This window comes from Eutrema salsugineum, unplaced genomic scaffold, assembly GCF_000478725.1.
Source record: "Eutrema salsugineum unplaced genomic scaffold, Eutsalg1_0 scaffold_5, whole genome shotgun sequence".
NCBI classification, from domain to species: Eukaryota; Viridiplantae; Streptophyta; class Magnoliopsida; order Brassicales; family Brassicaceae; genus Eutrema; species Eutrema salsugineum.
In genome coordinates, this window is record NW_006256612.1 from 3,722,147 (window position 1) to 3,743,740 (window position 21,594).

The 21,594-nt window shown below is 37.4% G+C and overlaps 6 protein-coding genes and 1 long non-coding RNA gene across 7 annotated transcripts in view; 3 read left to right on the forward strand and 4 right to left on the reverse strand.

Moving 5' to 3' along the window:
* LOC112083963 overlaps positions 1–714 on the forward strand; it is a 3,097-nt gene extending 2,383 nt beyond the window's left edge. The window contains exon 2 of the mRNA XM_024152186.1: positions 617–714. Within this exon, the coding sequence (XP_024007954.1) occupies positions 617–714 (98 nt within the window). The remainder of the gene's footprint in view (positions 1–616) is intronic.
* Positions 715–2,478: 1,764 nt separating this feature from the next.
* Positions 2,479–6,233, forward strand: LOC18991951 (NF-X1-type zinc finger protein NFXL1). Its single transcript, XM_006415295.2, has 2 exons — positions 2,479–2,553; positions 2,905–6,233. The coding sequence occupies exon 2, from the start codon at positions 2,923–2,925 to the stop codon at positions 6,193–6,195; it is 3,273 nt and encodes a 1,090-aa protein (XP_006415358.1). The 5' UTR covers positions 2,479–2,553; positions 2,905–2,922; the 3' UTR covers positions 6,196–6,233.
* A 141-nt stretch (positions 6,234–6,374) lies between these two features.
* LOC18991952 (phosphatase IMPL1, chloroplastic) lies at positions 6,375–8,119 on the reverse strand. Its single transcript, XM_024153028.1, has 8 exons — positions 7,974–8,119; positions 7,757–7,824; positions 7,513–7,646; positions 7,270–7,393; positions 7,154–7,229; positions 6,867–7,079; positions 6,673–6,774; positions 6,375–6,587 (listed from the first exon to the last, which is right to left on the reverse strand). The coding sequence occupies exons 1-8, from the start codon at positions 8,103–8,105 to the stop codon at positions 6,489–6,491; spliced, it is 948 nt and encodes a 315-aa protein (XP_024008796.1). The 5' UTR covers positions 8,106–8,119; the 3' UTR covers positions 6,375–6,488.
* A 4,738-nt stretch (positions 8,120–12,857) lies between these two features.
* Positions 12,858–13,643, forward strand: LOC18991953 (protein PHLOEM PROTEIN 2-LIKE A9). The gene is made up of 3 exons (XM_006415298.2): positions 12,858–12,920; positions 13,051–13,142; positions 13,232–13,643. Exons 1-3 carry the CDS (start codon positions 12,858–12,860, stop codon positions 13,626–13,628), a joined length of 552 nt encoding a protein of 183 aa, XP_006415361.1. The 3' UTR covers positions 13,629–13,643.
* On the reverse strand, positions 13,624–15,727 carry LOC18991955 (phosphatase IMPL1, chloroplastic). The gene is made up of 8 exons (XM_006415297.2): positions 15,327–15,727; positions 15,066–15,133; positions 14,806–14,939; positions 14,563–14,709; positions 14,434–14,486; positions 14,125–14,337; positions 13,936–14,037; positions 13,624–13,852 (listed from the first exon to the last, which is right to left on the reverse strand). Exons 1-8 carry the CDS (start codon positions 15,627–15,629, stop codon positions 13,754–13,756), a joined length of 1,119 nt encoding a protein of 372 aa, XP_006415360.1. The 5' UTR covers positions 15,630–15,727; the 3' UTR covers positions 13,624–13,753.
* Positions 15,728–15,838: 111 nt separating this feature from the next.
* Positions 15,839–16,754, reverse strand: LOC18991954. The gene is given in 2 exon segments (XM_024152618.1): positions 15,839–16,695; positions 16,698–16,754. Coding segments are annotated over 2 exon segments (366 nt in total). The 3' UTR covers positions 15,839–16,386.
* A 1,305-nt stretch (positions 16,755–18,059) lies between these two features.
* On the reverse strand, positions 18,060–19,898 carry LOC112084074. The gene is made up of 3 exons (XR_002898023.1): positions 19,664–19,898; positions 19,100–19,218; positions 18,060–18,219 (listed from the first exon to the last, which is right to left on the reverse strand). It is a non-coding gene; the product is annotated as an uncharacterized LOC112084074 (long non-coding RNA).
* Positions 19,899–21,594: the final 1,696 nt, after the last annotated feature.

Consider the following 21,594-nt stretch of genomic DNA (forward strand, 5'->3'; position numbering starts at 1 on the left):
GGAGAGAAAGTAATCGAAGCAGAGATACTTCAGACAAAGCAGAAAGAAAAAAAAGTGTTGATCCCTAGAATTATTCTATCCCCTAGAGATTCTGAGCATCCATTCACTATAAGACGGCGGCAGTTTCCAGTTCGAATTTGCTATGCAATGACTATTAATAAAAGTCAAGGACAAACCTTGAACACAGTGGCATTATATTTGCCTAACCCCGTATTCACCCATGGGCAATTATATGTCGCCTTATCAAGAGTCACTTCACCAAAGGGTCTTACAATCCTAGACACAACAAAAAACAACAGAGGGAGAAGATCTGTCACAAACATTGTCTACAAAGAAGCATTCAGAGATCTGCCAACAAGTTCAGGTACGTATTCTGTTAAAAGCAATTTAGTGACCAAATAATCACAAGAAAACAGGTAGAGAATTAAGTTGAAAAGGATGCCGAACAATGTAATATACATGTAATGATTGCATAGGAACTCTTATATAGAGTATTCAACATTTCATGACAAAACGATGTTTCCAAACAAACTAATTCAACATAAACCCAACAGCAACAAACGTATATTACACAAAACTAACAGAATCTTACCATCAATGAACACTATTTTTTCAGGGAGGATTGAGAAAACGAAAATGGCGCAGAGAGGAGAAAGTACTCAGGCAAATGTCTTCCATCTCTCAAATACAGAGTGTCTAAATCGGTCCAGATAGAAAAAAGAGAAGATAAAGGAGAGGTAATAGTGGACATACATCTCAATAAGATATGACTATTAACCAGGATGGTGAAACAAATACATATGTAATGAAAATTTGCAGGAACAAAGACAACCAAAAATAACATCGGAGATAAAAAGAGGAAGCGAGGGACATATTTATAGAGGAGCAAAATACACAAGCTACAGATCAGATGTTCTCGCAATTGTTGTTTAAATTTAGCAAATAAGAGTAACAAAACAAAAAAAACATTTGGACATTTTTTAACGAAACAAACATACATGAATGTAGCGGAAGTAATACCACTATTAATTATTAAGAACCACAAAATCAAAGATGACAACAACAAATTTACAAAACAAATAAAGCATCGTAGAAGAAGAAATTAAAGGAATAACAATTACCGCAATTAAGAATGTGGGTTTGAAAGGGATTTGCGAAGGCTTTTAACAATTACGCAATTAAGAATGTGGGTTTCAAAGGGATTTGCGAAGGAAATGCCACAATATTTACAGACAAACAATGAGTTGCAGCGAGAGATATCTAATTTGGGATATGTAGCAGAAGAAAATTGAACTTCAATTTCGGACGTATTTACCAACAAAATCGGTTCAACTATTTTGGGAATCATGAATATAAAGGGGAAAACAATGAAACCTGTTCTAGACACTTCGACAAATATCACCACTTTTTTTTTTTGGTCAACGATATCACGAACTTGTGTTTACCAAATTAATTAACAATCAACATAAAAACCCCGCGCGCAGCGCGGGAACGACCCCTAGTTTAGATAGTGTCCCACATTTCTAAATTATTTTTAAATAAAATGATACAAACTGTTACAGTATATGGGTACGAAGAACTCTGCTTCTTTGTGATATTGTTGGATTAATGTCTCAAGTTCGTAAACTCTTGGCCAATCTCTTAAAATGGTCGTGTTTGGTGTAAAAGAGGTTCACTCTTTTGATGTTGGACTCCTAAATGAATTTTACTGTCCATATTCTCGATTGGTTGGCTAGCTTTGAACGGGTAGATTAGGATGATGAACTAACAGACAGATGAAAAGATATATTTTGAGAAAGGATCTAACTAAAGACGCGTGATTTCCACTTGCGAAAAATCATTCAAAGGAGATGGAAGTAAATATTCTCTAGAGGAAATATAATATTTCTAGCAAAGAGATATTGAGACGATGAGTCATTTTGTGTTTTTCACGCTTACAAACTTTAACAAGTTTGATTTTATACAATCGTTTTTCCCTACGTAAAAAATCATGTAAGAAGTTAATCCTTGCTTTCAACACATATTGGTGGTTGTAGTTTTCTATATTGGCCACTTTTTTTTCTAAACATTTTAGTTTAAAAGAAGAAAAAAAAGGGTATTAAGATTTTTAGAATTACTAAAAGCACAAAATAGTCATTAAAAATTCATTAAAATATTTCAATCTATAATGAAAACTATTAAAAAAATATGTAAAATAAACATCCACGCGTAGCATGGACCAACACCTAGTAATGTTAAAAAATGCAACTTTTGCCCAAAAAAACTCAGTTAAATGAAATATCTTTAATTTCCGGTTTATATCGGTTCGCCCACTTACCAACTTCAAAGCCCCATTTTGTTCGATAGTAATCGGGCCCAGATTGACCTAATTAAAGTGAGACGGTTCGTTAATGAGCGTTTATTTATTTCAATTTAACCTTAACATAACAACAACCTTTCTTCACTCCACTTTCTTCACGGTCTCTTACTCTCCCTTCCTCTCTCTCTCAAATCGAGAGAGATTTCGCCAGAAATTGTTCGCGCTGTGTTTCTTCTTCGCCATTTTCTTCCCAGGTACGGTTTTCTTCTCACATTTTTTTCTGCGATTCGGTCATCTCTGTGTGGATTGTTTATCATTTCAAAGCTTGAAATTTGAAGTGAGCTGATAGATTTTCGAAAAAAAATATTTAGAAACGAGAACTAGGAGAGGCTCTCTTATTTTACCTGTCAAGATTCCGACAAATGAAGAACAATTTTAGAATGGTGGATGAATTATACGGTCTATTACGTGAATTCAACTTTCAACTTCGTTAAGATTCTTTCGAAATCGTTGTAGTTATATGTTTACTCTTTAATTTTTCCTGTATTTTTTGGGTTATCGATTGGTTTGCATTGCTAGAATCTGAGCTTTTATCATTGGTACAGAAATTGCTCCAAGAGATAATGAGCTCACAAGTCAGGAGAGATCGTCGAGAAAGGTCAAGATTCACTACTCCAAATGCTCAGAAAACATGGGTGCCAAAAGAAACTTCATCTACCTCGGTGGTGGTTAACGAGACTTCTTTTCCTCTGAATACAAATACAAATTCTGGAAGCTTTGATGCTGGACTCCATTCTAATTATCCGAACCAAAGAAGTAGTGTCCTGGGCCCTCCTCCTTTAAGCCGCCAAAGGAGGAATCATGCTGCGAGATCTGTTCCAGAAAACCACCAGAGAGGTCGTTCTAGGGGTCGCTTGGGTCAGACTGTGAATAAGGGAAAAATGCCGAATAAAAACAGGAATGGGGATATAGAGAGTACTGTGTTGACAGACCCAAATCTGCCTCAACTTGTGCAAGAGATACAGGATAAGCTAATGAAGAGCTCTATTGAGTGTATGATTTGTTATGACATGGTTAGACGGTCTGCTAATATCTGGTCTTGCTCCAGTTGTTACTCCATTTTCCATCTGGAATGTATTAAGAAATGGGCCAGAGCACCGACTTCGATTGATTTGCTGGCGGATAAAAATCAAGGTAGTAATTGGAGATGTCCAGGTTGTCAGTCTGTTCAGTTGACATCGTCAAAGGAGATTATGTATCGATGCTTTTGTGGAAAGAGGAAAGACCCACCAAGTGATCCATATCTGACTCCTCACTCTTGTGGAGATCCATGTAGGAAGCCGCTGGAGAAAGAGTTTGCAACAGGTGAGATGGCAAAAGGAAATAATTGTCCTCATGTTTGTGTATTGCAGTGTCATCCTGGTCCATGCCCTCCGTGTAAGGCGTTTGTCCCACCTCGTAGTTGTCCTTGTGGGAAGAAGATGATCTGGACTAGATGCTCTGAACGAAAATCTGATCTTACTTGTGAGCAGAGTTGCGGAAAGCTTCTCAATTGTGGTCGTCATCAATGTGAAAGGGCATGTCATATTGGGGAATGTGATCCTTGTCAGGTACCAGTCAACGCCTCCTGCTTTTGTAAGAAAACTATAGAGAATGTCCTTTGCGGCGATATGAATGTTAAGGGAGAGGTTAAAGCAGAAGATGGTGTGTTTTCATGCAATTTGAACTGTGAAAAAGACCTTGAGTGTGGTAATCATTCTTGCCCTGAGGTTTGCCACCCTGGGCCTTGTGGGGACTGTGATTTTAGGCCCAGTAGAATTAAGACATGTTATTGTGGGAAAACGGGTTTGCAAGAGGAGAGGTGGAGTTGCCTTGATCCGATTCCTTCTTGCTCAAATATTTGCAGCAAGCGTCTTCCTTGTGGGCTGCATAACTGCAGTGAGACGTGCCATGCAGGTGATTGTCCGCCTTGTTTAGTTCAAGTCAGGCAGAAATGCCGGTGCGGTTCAACATCTCGAACTGTGGAATGCTACAAAACAGTTTCAGACATGGAGGAGTTCATTTGTGCCAAACCATGTGGCCGTAAGAAAAACTGCGGGAGGCATAGGTGTAATGAGCGTTGCTGCCCTCTGTTGAACCACCCTAAGAATGCTGATCTGTCTGATGATTCTGGTCTGCACCTTTGCCAAATACCTTGCGGGAAGAGGCTAAGGTGCGAACAGCATTCCTGTGAAACTCTCTGTCACTGTGGCCATTGTCATCCTTGTCTCGAGATGATTTTCACAGATCTTGCATGTGCATGTGGGAAAACTTCGATACCTCCGCCGTTACCATGTGGGACTCCTGTCCCGAGTTGTCAGCTTCTGTGCTCGGTTCCGCAGCCTTGTGGGCATTCCGCTACACATGATTACCATTTCGGGGATTGTTTGCCTTGTTCAGTGCCTGTGGAGAAGAAATGCATTGGCGGTCACGTTGTTCTCAGGAACATACCTTGTGGGTTAAAAGACATCAGGTGTAACAAAATCTGCGGAAAGACAAGACGTTGTGGCATGCATGCTTGTGCCAGGACTTGTCACCCTGAACCTTGTGGCAACGGCGATCAAGAATCTCAAGCTGGTCTGCGTGTTACTTGTGGACAGACTTGCGGTGCTCCCAGAAGAGACTGCAGACACACTTGTGCAGCGCTGTGCAATCCTTCTAGGCCTTGTCCTGATCAGAGATGTGAGTTTCCACTCAAAATAACTTGCTCATGTGGTCGCATAACAGCTACAGTCCCTTGTGACGCTGGAGGAGGAAGTGCTGCTGGTTTTAACGGTGACTCTGTCTACGAAACTTCCATTTTGCATAAGCTTCCGGTGCCGCTTCAACCTGTTGAGTTAAATGGAAAAAGGATCCCTCTTGGGCAGAGAAAGCTTACTTGTGATGAAGAGTGCGCTAAGCTAGAGCGTAAACGGGTTCTTCAAGATGCATTTGATATCACGCCTCCAAATCTAGACCCTTTACATTTTGGTGAGAATTCCACCTTGACTGAGATCATTTCTGATCTTTATAGACGTTACCCTAACTGGGTGCTAGCAGTTGAGGAGCGGTGCAAATTCCTGGTGCTTGGAAAGGCCAGAGGTAGCACAAGTAGTGCCCTAAAGCTCCATATCTTCTGCCCTATGGAAAAGGATAAAAGAGAAGCGGTTCGGTTGATAGCTGAGAGGTGGAATCTCGCTGTTAGCAACGCAGGGTGGGAACCAAAACGCTTTATCGTGGTTTACGTTACACAGAAGTCGAAACCCCCGACTAGGATCATCGGAGTCAAGGGAGTTGTATCAGCAGGTGGGCCACACTCACCTGCCTTTGATCCACTAGTTGATATGGATCCTCGGCTCGTGGTTAGTTTTCTTGATCTCCCGAGGGAAGCTAACATCAGCGCCTTGGTGTTGAGATTTGGAGGCGAATGCGAGCTTGTTTGGCTCAATGACAAGAATGCATTAGCAGTGTTCCACGATCCTGCTCGAGCAGCAACTGCCATGAGAAGGCTTGATCACGGATCTGTGTACCAAGGAGCTGTTGTCTTTGTACAGAACCCGAGGCAATCTCCTTCGCTTAGTAACGCATGGGGAATACAGGACGGTTCAGTTAAAGAAGTTCAGAGAGGAAACCCGTGGAATAAGGCTGTGAGTAACAAGTCTGATGCAAATTCCTCCACTGGAGGGTCTGTGTGGAAATCAACAAAGGATAACAAATTGATCGCTCCTTTAGGCAACCGTTGGAGCGTTCTTGAGCGCAAGAAGGCTGTTTCGTTGGAGCCTCTAGCTCAGACCGAAGGGACAAATAGTTCAAAAGCTGCTGGTAAACAACCGGAAGAGACCCAAGTGGTTGATGACTGGGACAAAGTATGCGACTGATAGTAAGAAGATTAAGAAGACTAAACGCCAATGAAGCTAATTGTTTTTTGCTCTTGTATATTGGAGACTAATGAAGCTTGAGTCGCTTCTGATGTTCTTTCACCGAGCGGTTAAAAACAGAGGATCAGTTTATTTCAGGTTAGCTTCGCCTTTGTTCAATAAGTGTCAAAAAAATATGATCATTGTCGCTCGAAACACGAATCTTTCTAACACAAATTACATCGATGAAGTTCTAACTAACCAAGCTTTAGATCATAATAATGTAATTGAAAGAGACCTTTCTTGAACAAGTCTTAAAGTTCTGTGTGATAATCTTCCGGCTTAAACCATAATGAGAAATCGATACCTTTCGTCTTCAAATTCTCAGTTGCTGGTGCGATTCTCTCCAGAAGCTACAGCAACGGTTAAACCAGAAAATATCAGACTGAAATCTCTAAGCATACATAATAAGGAGAATTTATAAAAGTTCATTGAAACCTTGGAATGAAGAACACCATTGGACACCAAAACAGATCTATCAAACACAGAAAACTTCCCTCCATCCATTCGAGTCACAGCTCCTCCAGCTTCCTCGACTATCTGTGTTCGAATTCAGACATGGTTAAAGCTTAGCAACATATATATAGTTTGGTAAGAAGAAAAAAAAAAACAAGAAGAGTAAAGAAGTTTACAAGAACACCAGCAGCCATGTCCCATGGCTTTAGACGATACTCCCAATAACCTTCCACGATCCCGAGTGCCACGTGACACATGTCAACTGCTGCACCACCTAACCTTCGCACTCCGCGACTCACACCAGTGAACTCTTTGAACAGTTCCATGTTCGTACTCCACGCATCATCATGTTCATACCCAAACCCTGTCACAAGAAGTGCTCTCTCCACCTACACTCCAACCAAAACCCGTTGCTACATGCCATGTCGAAAACTAAATTGGATTCTAGATAAAGTTAACTTACAGCATTCGTGTTACTGACATGAATCTTTTGCCCGTTACACAACGCTCCACCACCTAAAGTTAGACAAATCAACTGAATCAAAGAAACCAAAATAGAAAAACATAAGCTTGTCACATTTGTACCTGCACATCGGACCACCGACAAACTCTACCACAGAAGCAGCAGCAGGTTTTCCGCGATACAGAACACCCACAGAAACAGCAAAACTGGGATACTCATGAGCAAAATTTGTTGTTCCATCTATGCATAAAAAGAAGAGATTTTTATTCAAATCTCAAAAGCTCATATAAACTTATCTAAAGTAAAACTCATAACATGAAGGGAAAGAAAGCAGTGAGATTTTGTAAAGAGAGCAAAACCTAGTGGATCGATGCACCAGAGATAATCAGAAGATGTATCACCGATGATACCTCCTTCCTCGCCAAGAATAAGATGATCACTGAAATTCTTTTTCACTACTTCCAAAATAGCATCTTCACTTGCTTTATCAGTACTGTAAATTCAGAAGATACACACTTTACATGCCTTCAGGCAATCAAGTCAGCTTACAGAAGCTAAGTAAGAAATCTAGTTGCTGAAGAATTTTATTTTTTAAGTCCTTACTCAGTTACCAAGTCACTGAGGCCTTTGTAAGTGATATTCCTTGGCTTATTTACAGCTTCCATAACGACCTACAAAGTGAACTTTATCACTTCAAGTTTGGTTTTTTATTCTTCTACTTTTGATCTATGAACACAATTTCGAGAATCATCAAAGGGTTTTTCCTATTCAAATCATTCCTCCAATAAACAAGAAATTGTAAAGACATGAAATTCCAAACCTCTGCGCCGGCTTTAGCTGCGGCTTCGACGACCTCAAGGAGCTCTGACGGCAATACAGTTCCGGTGGATTTAGCGCCGATTCTAAGATAATGCTTCTGATCATGAACTTGATCTGATTGTTGCGACGCCATGGAGAACCTTGGAATCGATCAATGAATGAAACAGAAGAGAAACCCGATCGATAAAGACGAAAGATAGGAGAAGATGAACAACGAAATCGGGAAAGTCGAAATCAGAGAAATTGTCTGACCATATCAAGGAAATCGAACAGAGAAGAAGAGAGCGATAGTATATAGATAAATCAATCGAAAGAATGTGAACAAAAATGAGAGAATCACAAACTAAATTGCTTGTCTTTTTTTCTTTTCTTTTGTGTATTGGACTAATGGAGCTTCTGTCGTTCTTTCACTTCGGAGCTCAAAAACAGAGGATCAGTTTCTTTCAGATTGTCCAAAAATTTTTTTTTTTGTTGAAAACACTTTTCTCAAAAGTCATAACAGAGCTATTCTCTTGAAACTTTATTAATGATGATCTGTTGAACAATGCCATTTTGGTTCCAAACCAAACTAGAAGAAATCTAGTTAAGTGAGAGTTGGTGGAACAGTTCAGCGCATGGAGAAAGAAGAAGCTATGAAGTAGCCTTTTGACTATGTTGAGTGTTTTAAGGAAAAATGTTGTTTAAGCTAAAGTTGTTGTGTTTGAATTCTGTATAAGTCTAGACTCCTTTGTATTGTACCAATTATCACAAAATGAAACGAGAAGAAAGTATTTTATGAAAAGCTCTCTGTTCTCTCTCTTTCTTCTATGAACGATGAACAACAACATTAAAACAGAGAACTCTGTTTTAAGGAACAAAAGATCAACATGGTATCAGAGCTCATGATGATTCATGGAGACTCGCCGAACAAGATGATGGATTCAGAAGACTCAGCAACAAATAGAACCAAGGAAATGGTTCAAAGAAATAAGAAGAACAAGATGGTGAGAACCAAGCAAATGGTTCAAAGAGACAAGAAGAACAAGACGGTGAAAGAAGAAATAGAATTTCCTGAAGAAGAGAATGGTCAACATGATGAAGTAGAGAAGCATCACATGTTTACCGCAGAACAAGGAGAAGAAGAATCAAGAAAAGAAAATGTTTGGCTCATTGATAGTGGATGTACAAACCACATGACGCCAAACAAAGAAATGTTTGTGAGGCTTAACACAAACATAAAGGTTCCTATAAAGGTTGGAAACGGAGCAGTGCTGATCTCAGAGGGAAAAGGAGACATTGAAGTGATGACTAAGAAAGGAAAAAGGGTCATAAGAGAAGTTTTTCTCGTTCCCAAGCTCGGAAAAAATCTTCTAAGTGTTCCACAAATGATTACTAACGGTTATAAAGTAATCTTTCAAGAAAATCATTGCATCATTCATGATAAGACCGGGAAAGAAATAGGAAAAGTTCAAATGGTGAACAAGAGTTTCCACATCAAATGGAACTCTCATGAAGAAACAGCAATGGTGGCTAAAGATAAAGAGGGAGATCTATGGCATAGAAGACTCGGTCACACAGGATACAACAACTTGAAAGTTATGTTTTCAAAAGGGTTGGTCACCGGTCTGCCAAGACTCAACATAACTCAAGAAAAATGCGAGAGCTGTATCATCAGCAAACATAGCCGTGACTCATTTCCAAGAGAGTCTGAGTCAAGAGCCATGAAGAAGCTGGAGCTTATCCACAATGACTTGTGCGGACCAATGCAAAACACATCATTCAGCGGAAGCAGGTATATACTTACCTTTATTGATGATGCTACTCGAATGGTATGGGTATATTTTCTTAAAGCAAAGTCAGAGGTCTTCAAAACGTTTAAAAGGTTCAAGAATCTTGTTGAGAATCAGGCCAACTCCAAGATTAAAAGACTCAGAACAGATAGAGGATCAGAATACCTTTCAGGAGAGTTTACAAAGTTTTTAGAAGATTGTGGCATTGAAAGACAACTGACAGCAGCCTACTCGCCACAACAGAATGGAGTTTCAGAAAGAAGAAATCGAAGTTTGGTGGAGATGGCTAGAGCAATGATTAAAGCCAAAGGTCTTCCTTTGAAATTTTGGGCAGAAGTTGTATACAATGCGGCCTATGTACAAAACAGAACACCGACTAGAGCTCTCAAGAATACAACTCCTCTTGAGGCATGGAATGGTACCAAACCTTCAGTGGGACATATAATGGTGTTTGGTTGCTTGTGCTATGTCCATATTCCTGATGAGAAAAGAAGAAAATGGGATGACAAATCAAGAAGAGCTATATTCGTTGGATACAGCTCACAAACCAAAGGATACAGAGTATACCTTCTCGAAGAAAATAAAATAGACATCTCAAGAGATGTCATATTTGATGAAGAGAGTCAATGGGATTGGACCAGGAAGCAAGCTGTAAAGGATTACAAGATATCCATTGAAAATGAGGAAGGTGAAGAAGACCAAGGAAACGAAAATCTTGAGCCAAACAACGACGCTTTTGCTGATGAAGAACCCACATCTCAAAGTCCAAATCTTGAGCCAAACTTAGGAGGAAGCTCCAGTCGTGTTAACAAAAGAACAAGATCTCTTGCTGATATTCTGCTTACGGCTCCTTATGCTGATCTAGAATACTCAGCTGTAATGGAAGGATGTTACAGCGGCTTAGAGGAACCAGCGATGTTTGAAGAAGCTGTGAGACATGACGAATGGAACGAGGCAATGGAAGAGGAGATCAAAATGATAGAGAAGAATGAAACATGGGAGCTAGTTAAAAGACCATTAGACAAAAACGTTGTTGAAGTGAAGTGGATTTACAGGCTAAAAACAGATGCACAAGGAAATGTGGTGAGGCATAAGGCAAGATTAGTTGCAAGGGGCTTTACTCAGCAATACGGTGTTGATTACTTGGAAACATTTGCTCCGGTTTCAAGACATGAAACTATCAGACTTCTCATTGCAGTTGTGGCTCAAAAGGGTTGGAAACTATTTCAACTTGATGTCAAGTCAGCATTTCTTAATGGGAAGCTTGAAGAAGAGATTTATGCTGAACAGCCTCTTGGATTTGAAATGAAAGGAAAGGAATATCATGTTCTTCTGCTGCACAAAGCTCTTTATGGGCTTAAACAAGCTCCTAGAGCTTGGTACAGCAGAATAGATGAGTTCTTCCAAAGAGAAAGGTTTAAGCGAAGTGACAATGATCATGCTCTATACACTATGGAAAGCTCTTGGTTGTGTGCATATATGTTGATGATCTCATTGTTACAGGTGATGATGAAAGCATGGTGAATGAGTTCAAAAACACTATAAAGGATGAGTTTGAAATGTTAGATTTGGGCCTCCTGAATTATTTTCTTGGAATGGAGATCATACAAAAACCGGATGGTATATTTCTCTCACAAGAATGTTATGCCAAGAAACTGTTAAAGAAATTCAACATGGAAGAGTGTAAGGTTATGACTACTCCATTGTTACCTCAACGTAAGTGTCAAGAAGAGCGAGAGGAGGCCATTGATAGCAAGGTTTACAGAAGTCTAGTGGGAGGTCTGTTATACCTAACAGCTACAAGACCTGATCTAATGTTTGCAGCCTCTTATTTGTCAAGATACCTGAAGGAGCCAATGACATCTCATCTCAAGGATGCAAAGCGAGTTCTGAGATATATCAAAGGGACATCTGATATGGGACTATGGTTTACTAGAGTGAATGAAGCTAGCCTTGTTGGTTACTCTGACAGTGATTGGGGAGGATGCCAAGAAGACTTGAAGTCAACTACTGGCTATTGCTTTAGTATAGGATCAGCAGTGTTTACCTGGCAAACGAGCAAGCAGGATACCGTTGCTCAATCAACGGCAGAAGCAGAATATATGGCGTTATGTGCATCATCTAACCAAGCAACTTGGTTAAGGAGATTGCTTGAAGACTTGCGGATAAATTCTCAAGAAGGAGTACCCATTTACTGTGATAGCAAATCGGCCATAGCTATTGGGAAGAATCCAGTTCAGCATAGGAGGACTAAACATATTCAGATTAAGTATCATGTTGTCAGAGACTATGAAAGAAACAAAGAAATTCAGTTGAGATTCTGCAAAGGAGAGGAACAACTAGCTGATGTGTTCACCAAGGCCTTAAGTGGACAAAGCTTTGAAAGATTTCGTAACAAGCTCGGTTTGGTTCACAAAATGGCAAGTAGGAGTGTTGAACAATGCCATTTTGGTTCCAAACCAAACTAGAAGAAATCTAGTTAAGTGGGAGTTGGTGGAACAGTTCAGCGCATGGAGAAAGAAGAAGCTATGAAGTAGCCTTTTGACTATGTTGAGTGTTTTCAGGAAAAATGTTGTTTAAGCTAAAGTTGTTGTGTTTGAATTCTGTATAAGTCTAGACTCTTTTGTATTGTACCAATTATCACAAAATGAAACGAGAAGAAAGTATTTTATGAAAAGCTCTCTGTTCTCTCTCTTTCTTCTATGAACGATGAACAACAACATTAAAACAGAGAACTCTGTTTTAAGGAACAAAAGATCAACATGATCGAATATCCGAGTCAGAATCAGAAAAAAGGTTTGACCTTTCAAAATGACTTGAGATTCAATTACAGAACCAAGAACAGTGTTGAGTGGTTCACAAGAATGCATTGTTTGATTCTCAGATTCTCATTGAGATCAAGTGCAATAAGTTGTGCATATATGCTTTGCCTTTCGTTGGCCGTTAAAGTATTTTATTACGCTGTCCCTCAAATTGAAGAAAAGTATATTACTTTGATTGTTTTTTCTTTCTCAATCTTCCTCTGTTTTTTTTTTCAATTCAAAATGAGAAAAGTTCTATATATGTAAAGCTCATTCGAGAGATCTTGTGTTAGTGGTTTGTAACATATCTCTCGAATGTCTTCAGAAAAGAGTAACAAGAGTTTGCACCACGAGGCCGACTCCAAAATGGAACAAGATGTGAGTTTCTTTGTTTCTTTTCTTTGCCATTGAACATTTTTATTGACAGAGAATTCTGTGAACACTGATAATTAAACTCTGATTGAAAAAGTGTTTATCTTGCTTGTTATTTTCTTGTTAAAATTTGCAGACCAATAGAAAAGCATGGATTTTTCAACCGACTGGTCTTAATTTCGTTTGGGGAGGTGACTCAAGATATTGGGTTATCCCTAAAGAACCAAAGTACCTTTAAACCGATAAACCAATAAACCAAACTTTTTGGGTTACTAATACCAAAACTTTAAACCAATTCATTTGATTGATGGTTTTAGGGTGCCTGCTGAACTGAAGAAGGTGAGTTGGTTAGAAGTAACAGGTTCGTTCGAGAAGATTGAACCCAGAAAAACATACCGAATCGGTTTCAAAATCTCGTTTAAACCTGATGCAACTGGTTGGGACGAAGCACCAGTTTTCATGTCAGCTAAAATCGGAAAGAATGGCAAGACAGTGTGGAAAAGGATCAAATCCATTAACCAGAACTTTCTTAAACCGAAACGCGGATCAGAACCGGTCAATATACCTGACGAGTCTGATGGCCGGTTCGAAATCTCGGTTAGCCCCACAACGGTTAATCAAGATACCAAGCTTCAGTTTGGTCTCTATGAGGTGTGGACAGGAAAATGGAAGACTGGTTTGTTAATCCATGAAGCCTTTGTTCAAGAAGTGTAAAGAGGATAATTCATAGTCTCAACATGAATCTTATACCTCAAATTCTGTTGATTTATTTCTTAAATAAACAAAGCTTTAGAGCATAAAGCAATATGATACCTCGCTTGAACAATTCAGGACAAGTCTTAAAGTTCTGTGTGATAATCTTCAGGCTTAAACCATAAGGAGAAATCGATTCCTTTCGTCTTCAAATTCTCAGTTGCTGGTGCGATTCTCTCGAGAAGCTACAACGGTTAAACCAGAAAACGTCAGACCAAATCTTTAACCATAACAGATTTTGAAGCATTATACAAAAGCTCATGGAAACCTTGGAGTGAAGAACACCATTGGACACCAAAACAGATCTATCAAACACAGAAAACTTCCCTCCATCCATTCGAGTCACAGCTCCTCCAGCTTCCTCGACTATCTGTGTTCGAATTCAGACATGGACTAAGCTTAACAACATATGTAGTTTGGTAAGAAGCAAAAAAACAAGAAGAGTAAAGAAGTTTACAAGAACACCAGCAGCCATGTCCCATGGCTTTAAACGGTACTCCCAATACGATTCCGCAATCCCGAGTGCAACGTGACACATGTCAACTGCTGCAGCACCTAGCCTACGCACTCCTCGACTCACATCAGTGAACTCTTTGAACAATTCCATGTTCGTACTCCATGCATCATCATGTTCATACCCAAACCCTGTGATAAGAAGTGCTCTCTCCACCTAAAGTTAAACCCCAAATAGATAGAGTAAGAATACCAAAACCATTGCCTGTACCATGTCGAAGAAACTAAACTGGATTCCAGATTATTTACTTACAGCATCTGTGTTACTGACATGAATCTTTTGCCCGTTACACAACGCTCCACCACCTAAGCAATGAATGTACTTAGACAAATCTTAAATACAGAACAAAACTAGAAAAACATAAGCTTGTCACATTAGTACCTGCAGTTGCAGAAAACGTTCGAGTGTTCCAGCACATCGGACCACCGACAAACTCTACAACAGAAGCAGCGGCGGGATTTCCACGATACAGAACACCAACAGATACAGCAAAACTGGGATACCCATGAGCAAAATTTGTTGTTCCATCTATGCATTAAAGGAAGAGAATCATATGAACTTCTCTAAAGCAAAACCCATTACACGAAGAGAAAGCAATTAAGATTTTGTAAAGAGAGCCAAAACCTAGAGGATCAATGCACCAGAGGTAATCAGAAGAGGTATCGCCGATAATACCTCCTTCCTCGCCAAGAATAAGATGATCACTGAAATTCTTTTTCACTACCTCCAAAATAGCAGCCTCACTTGCTTTATCAGTACTACAAACTCAACAGATACACACACTTTTAATACAATAAAGTCAACATGAAGATAGATAGAAACCTCAATCTACACAAGCTAAGTAAGAAATTTGAAAGTTGAAGATTCTTATGTGAAGTCCTTACTCAGTTACCAAGTCACTGAGGCCTTTGTAAGTGATATTCCTTGGCTTATTTACAGCTTCCATAACGACCTAGAAAACATATCAAAGAAACCACAAAATTAAGTGCAAAATTCTCAATTTCAAGTTAGCTTCTCTATTCTTCTCTGCTCTATTGTCAATTTGGAGTCTCATCATCAAAGGTTTGTTTTTTCTTTTCATTCAGATCAGTCCTCCAATAAACGAAAAATCGGATACTGTATCGTAAAGACATGAAATTACGAACCTCTGCGCCGGTTTTAGCTGCGGCTTCGACGACTTGAAGGAGCACTGCCGGAGATATAGTCCCGGTGGAGTTAGCGCCGATTCTTGGATAATGCGTCTGATCAGAAACTTCAGATAGAACAGCTTTTGTTCGAAGTCTCGTCGTGGATTTGATGCTGTTAGACAAAACCCTCGAAAACCCATGTCGGAAATTTCTGGTTAATACCCGGCATGAAGAAGATGGGTTTGTCACCGGGAAAGATGATCTGTGCAAGTGAGAGACTCTCATTGACATATTTCCCGAGAAAATTAGAGACCTCCCCATTTTTTTTTCTCTCTTCGATGTCGCCGGAGAATTACCCGAAATTGAATTCCAATTTTTGTAGATTTTGGTTTTTAGTGGCCGAGTGAGTGGACGAACGAGAGAGGATGGTAAACAAAAGAAAAAAAAAAACTCATAGAAAGAGCGCAAAGGAAAAACAAAAATACCATTTTTATTCAAATGTTATCTTAAAAATTTACAAAGATGGGATTTTTGTGGTAAAGTAAAGGAAAAAATTAGGTGTTTAAGGGACAGACAAACATCACCAAAATGGTGTTACAGTAAACCAATAGACCAGAGATTGCTGATTAATCATTCTCGCAACAGAAGCCGATGTGATTGATTCTAACATCTTACACAAAACAGAGGAAGATGATTCTAATAATCCAATCCAATCAGAAGCAGATCCCTCCCAACAATGGATTCTTGATTTCAACACAATTCATTACATCAAACCAGCTAAAGGGTTACTGCAGATGAACCCAATTAAACATTTTGATCCTCTCATCTACTCAAAACTATTCTTCACATTCTCTACCAATTGCATTTGGCAGAAGCTTACTCCTCAACAGATAGGACAAGTTAGCTTTTTTATTCTTCTCTGATCTCATCTTCGATCCTCTTCCTCCAACAAATCAAGAAAGAATCGAAATTTCAAAAACCCATAACCCTAATTCCCAAATACCGGACTCGCCAGAGCAATTAAACGCCAAATTCGTGTGAATAATCTAATCGTTACGTTTCGTTTCGTTCGTTAAACCTAACGTTGCTCGAGTCCTCTCTGATGGCGAGAAAGACAGAGAGAAAGTGAGAACTGAGCGTCCTCGCACTGTTTGCGCTTAAGGCTTGTTCCGCCGCTGGAGCAAAAGGACCTCACCGCCTCTGATTCCTCCGGACAGGCCTCCGACACAACGCACTCCGCAAACGCCTTGTTCAGATGTCTGCAACCGGATTTACGAGCCGGTCCCTCCGGCATCCGACGGTGGCACTGCAACAACGCTTCCTGTAACCGATCGCAAGATTTCATCGGAATATCTGAATTTTTCCCGGCGAATCTGTCTGAGCTCTCAAATGTCTTGTTTGATGATATTCATTAGTTGGGTTTGGGCTTTTGTGTTGTTAGCCCATATTTATCGACGATGTCTCTTAAACCAAAAAGTTCCTTTGCTATTTCACACATGTTTGAGCAACATAAACATTTGAAGATTAATGATTTTTATTTAAAATTGAAGATTAATCTTTTATGTCCCTTGTAAAACTATTGCTAAATTTTAGGGTTTTTTTGTCGAATTGTTTATTGGAAATACATGCTGTAATTAGAAAAACTAACAATATTAAAAAAATTGCAAGAAATTTGGAAATGATGTAAAACGTCTGAATTTGTTGATGAAGGTGAGAATTTCAGTGCCTCCCGACACACTAAGGAACACCAAAACAACCGGGACATAGTATCTCTCACCCGTTTACATTGTGGTGGTTGAAATCGCCAACATTTCCGGTTACACTTAAAATCTTCAATCCAAGAAAACAGAAGGTAAAAGAATACATTGTTGTTTACCATCATTGAGAAAGCACAGTCATCTAAAATCATCCCAACAAATATATCATTCTTTTTTTTATTCTTAATTATTATTTTGTAAGGTCAATCACATGTGGTGGTTAATGGTTATACGCCTTAATCAATATAAAAATAAGAAAAGGTTTGTGACTTTTTAGTCTTTGGCAAGGTTCCTTAAGATAAGTAGTAACTGATGTGACTACTTGTCATTGGCTTAGATAGTTGGACAAACTAAGTTGTTTTAGTGATGAATGATCGCGTTATGATTAGTCGGTTATGCTTGATTTAACTAATTAGCTCACATTGCTTGATATTCATTTTTCTAAAATACATTATTTGTCATGGATTAGGTGCCTTTGTTTGTTTCAAAAAATATATCTACATATATATATGCCTCTGTTTAGAACATGTTAGATATCAATTCCCATGCATTTGTAATTGTACAATGTTATATTAAAACTTGAATATGTATAGATCATAGATGACAGATTATCGTATACAACGATTACAAAGATTGATACCAAAACGGCAAACGTAGCTAGAACAAATATCATTTAACATAACTGCAAGTAGGGTCCGTCCACAATTGTTTTGAGATCAGAAATTGATTTCCATTTTCCACAAATTCATTTTTGATACATCAATCTTAATATTGTCATTACAGAATCCTACAAATAATTAGTATGACTTCTGATATATCATCTCCTAAACCCTAGTTGTTACATATTCCAAATATCTTAATTTGATTTATATTATTAATCTCGAACTCATCCCTTGTATTAACGACTTGGACATAAAAGTGTTTTTCTAATAAAGTAATTAATGTTTAATTTCTACAAACCACTAAATCGTTATAAATGATCAAAATACATAAGAAACCAACTACGAATTAAAATACAACCTTCAGATGAAAGTATGAGGAAGTATAATCTTCATAATTAATCTTTATACAATCCATCATGCGTCTTCCCTATTATGGATATTCGAACAAAGGCTACAATTGCAGATCAACCCAGATAATCCCAATGCCGATCGCTGGTTACGTATAGCAAAAGCTATATTAGAACAGGCATGAGCCGTAGTCAATTGTACATGATAGCGTACGTTCATTATTTTTTCTGATCCAACATTATAAATAACGCACGATCTGCCACACACACACACAAAAATAGTACTAGCTAGGATGCAAGATTGTTCCTAAGTGTATCTAGCGAGGATAATGCTTTTCTCTAACTCATAGATTATAAAACCTAACTCTATCCTAACAAATTCCCAAATTATTTGTCTTCAAACAAGTTTGTTCTTTTAGCTCTCATTACATAGCAAACACAATATTGATCAATCATCTGATTGCATGTTAATCCACACTATAAATAGATAATAAGTTCTAGATTTGTTATTCATCATTTTTTCGAAGTCTAAATTCAGATTAGTTGTTACTGAGATATAGTGAGATGGATATTTATGCGTTTTGTCACTAAACTAATCAAACGCATTCTTCTTTATCGTCACTAGATATAGTATACTGTATACAATTATTTTAATTATAAATCTTAGCATATAGGCACATGTAAACGCGTTCCTACCAACAAACATGAGCTTGTGGACATGTTCATTTACACAGTAACTAACTATCCACAAGTTCATTTGCACAGTAACTAAAAAGTATTTGCTTTTGTTTGCGCCATTGTATTGTATGTATGTACATGTATCAACCTAGATAGATATATATATTTCTTTTTTTTTTTTTTGAATGAATGTTAAATTGTATTCAAACCAAAAAAATAGCGTTTCTACATTAGTTTAGTTTTTTGAATGATATATATATTTCAAATAATGAGGATTTGATACTCTAAGAAATAAATAAATGGATTTACGAGGAAGTAAAAAAAAATATAAGTTAATGTATTGTTACCTCTAATGATGTTATGATGATGATATTGGAGTCGTAAAAGTCAAAGCCAAGAGGGAGTCGCTTTTCTCATGAAAATTAAGTTTGACGTTTTGCCATTGTTGGTGTTTGAGTGAATGAAGCTGCAGGATGATCTGGTATTACTATTTCTATATTTACACTACATAGTATATATATATATATATACGTAATCGGACAACGAACAACTTAATTTGTTTATATTTTAACCCAAAAAAATAAATCCTTCAATTACTCTATTAATTTTTATTAGCTATTTTCAAATTGATATGTAGATTATACCATACACAAATGTTTGTACACGCACAAAAATGAATATATATATATATATATATATATATATATATTTCATTTGAAGTAGTAAAAAAGAGACATTTCACTAATTATGAAAAGGAGGAGAACAATTTATCCCAAAAAAAAGGAGGAAAATAAACTATATATATATATATATATCTTTGTGGGAAATATATCTTGGATGTGTGGAAATTAGCATATGTGTATGTGTTTGCATAATTATATAATGTACGTGTATGCACATGTAGCGATTACCAGATCATGCTGGCAGCTTCAGCCTCTGAAAACCAACATCGGTATCAAGTTATGCAAATCTTACATCAACCCTGTAACTGAAATCGATCACAGATCACTGAAGAAGAGAATGAGAAGAAAAGTGTATCCTTTGAAGTTTATTTTCCAAGAATTGGGTTTTTCGGAGAAGAGAGCAAAGATTAACAGGAAGAAAAGAGACATGGAAAATGTCTCAACTTGATAGTCGCAGTTGAGATTCTTCACATACACACATATATATATTATTTTTTAAACAGTAATACAGGCTTGCTTGTATTATTGTATATAAATGGACCAAAAAGTGGATAACAAATTAATTAAGCTGTATTAATTTTTGTTTACCTTTTGTTTCTTTATGAACCATGTGTACAAATTAATGGTAGAAATGAAAGAGAAAAAAAAACCTGTGTATTTGAAACGGTAAAATTGCGGTTGGAACAGTGAAAATTATATATGGTAGAAATATTTTCAACTTAAGTTTAACTGTGCAGACGGTTAGATGATTAACACCATAAAATTTTAAAATATGACTATTAAAAATTATAATATCATTGCATGCCATAATCTATTTTCTTATACAATTTTTCAATCCGATTCGAATACTTTTTCCTATCTAAACTGTATTCATTTACATCTAAACCAAAAGAACCTATACAAAACGAAATTTTATAGTGGGGACACCTAATTAAATCTAATGCTCAAAATCTTCGTTTACATAAAAAACAAAAATTGGATTTCGATCTTCAAAGATTTTATATATTAAGACTGCCAATGCGCGCGCGTGACCATATGTATTCATAAGAACCATTAAATATTTTTTTGCAATTATATGAAATTATTATAGAAAAACAAAAAGGATGGATGAGGAAGAGAAGATAGGGCTTTGGGAATTAATGGCTGAGACAAATGAAAAGGATATGACCGAATCCGAAATCTCGATCCGTTGCATGCGTCTTCTGTCTTATTGTTTCTCCTATTTCTTTGTCCTGATCAGTCCTCACCATTTATCCATCACATTCACACATACATACACGTATATACATATTTATAACGATCATGCATGTGTAGACTCAAAGTGAAACTTTCAAAATAGAACTAAAGTTCTAATTGTTCTTGAGATATGTAAATGTTATGTTATGTTTCCACCACAAGTTATGTATATATTTGTTGTTCACAAAAAAAAAAAAAGTATTCCGAGACAATTGTGTTTTTACCCATTTGTGTTAGGTCTCCTATACCAACACACAATATTTTCTTGTTATACCAAGTTTTAAATTTTAGAGATGTACAAGTTTCCGGATTAAAATTAGAATGTAATTCACTTCTGTAAATATCCATATTTTTCTAGGCACATCATAAGATTCATAATGTTCCATTTTGATTGTCATACAATTAAACAACATTCTGCTAACTAATCACAAAACTGACCATGTTCGAATACACTATAAATGTATACAATATTAATTTATATTGTACAAGTGTATTAATTGTATGTGCTAAAAAAAATACTAATATATAGACGTGACAAGATTAGGAGGAGGATGGAGTTGTCTTCAGCTAACGTGCTGTCATTTGTCATCTCCGGTGTCTTTGTGTTTTACATGTAAATCGAACATTTCCATCTGCTGGTAAAATTACATAATTTCCCAAATTTGCTAAACTGACACATGCATTTTTCTTTTGTAAAAATCTACATTAATTTGACTGAACAAAGATATGTTAGTTTTAACTTTTAAAAGAAGGCATCAACAGTATCTTCATATATATGTACATCACTCGTCTTTGTAATAACTACAAGAAACAAAAAAACAAGTATAATGCTACGAGTGTATATGATAACTCCATTAATTGTTTGCCTTGTTTTTTGTTGTTATAATTGACGTAAATAATTTAATAATTGGGTCCATAGAAAC

What these genes read in the sequence shown, in the direction of transcription:
- LOC18991951 (XM_006415295.2), top strand. Translation starts at nt 2,923, where the DNA reads ATGAGCTCACAAGTCAGGAGAGATCGTCGAGAAAGGTCAAGATTCACT.
- LOC18991952 (XM_024153028.1), bottom strand. Translation starts at nt 8,105, where the DNA reads ATGGCGTCGCAACAATCAGATCAAGTTCATGATCAGAAGCATTATCTT. An exon ending in CAGCTAAAGCCGGCGCAGAG is followed by an intron (nt 7,825 to 7,973) that starts GTTTGGAATTTC and finishes TTCACTTTGTAG; the next exon opens with GTCGTTATGGAAGCTGTAAA. An exon ending in GGTCCGATGTGCAGGTACAA is followed by an intron (nt 7,230 to 7,269) that starts ATGTGACAAGCT and finishes GGTTTCTTTGAT; the next exon opens with TCAGTTGATTTGTCTAACTT.
- LOC18991953 (XM_006415298.2), top strand. Translation starts at nt 12,858, where the DNA reads ATGTCTTCAGAAAAGAGTAACAAGAGTTTGCACCACGAGGCCGACTCC. An exon ending in ACTCCAAAATGGAACAAGAT is followed by an intron (nt 12,921 to 13,050) that starts GTGAGTTTCTTT and finishes TAAAATTTGCAG; the next exon opens with ACCAATAGAAAAGCATGGAT. An exon ending in GTTATCCCTAAAGAACCAAA is followed by an intron (nt 13,143 to 13,231) that starts GTACCTTTAAAC and finishes TGATGGTTTTAG; the next exon opens with GGTGCCTGCTGAACTGAAGA.
- LOC18991955 (XM_006415297.2), bottom strand. Translation starts at nt 15,629, where the DNA reads ATGGGGAGGTCTCTAATTTTCTCGGGAAATATGTCAATGAGAGTCTCT. An exon ending in CTCAGTGACTTGGTAACTGA is followed by an intron (nt 14,940 to 15,065) that starts GTAAGGACTTCA and finishes TTGAGTTTGTAG; the next exon opens with TACTGATAAAGCAAGTGAGG. An exon ending in ATGGTGTTCTTCACTCCAAG is followed by an intron (nt 13,853 to 13,935) that starts GTTTCCATGAGC and finishes TAACCGTTGTAG; the next exon opens with CTTCTCGAGAGAATCGCACC.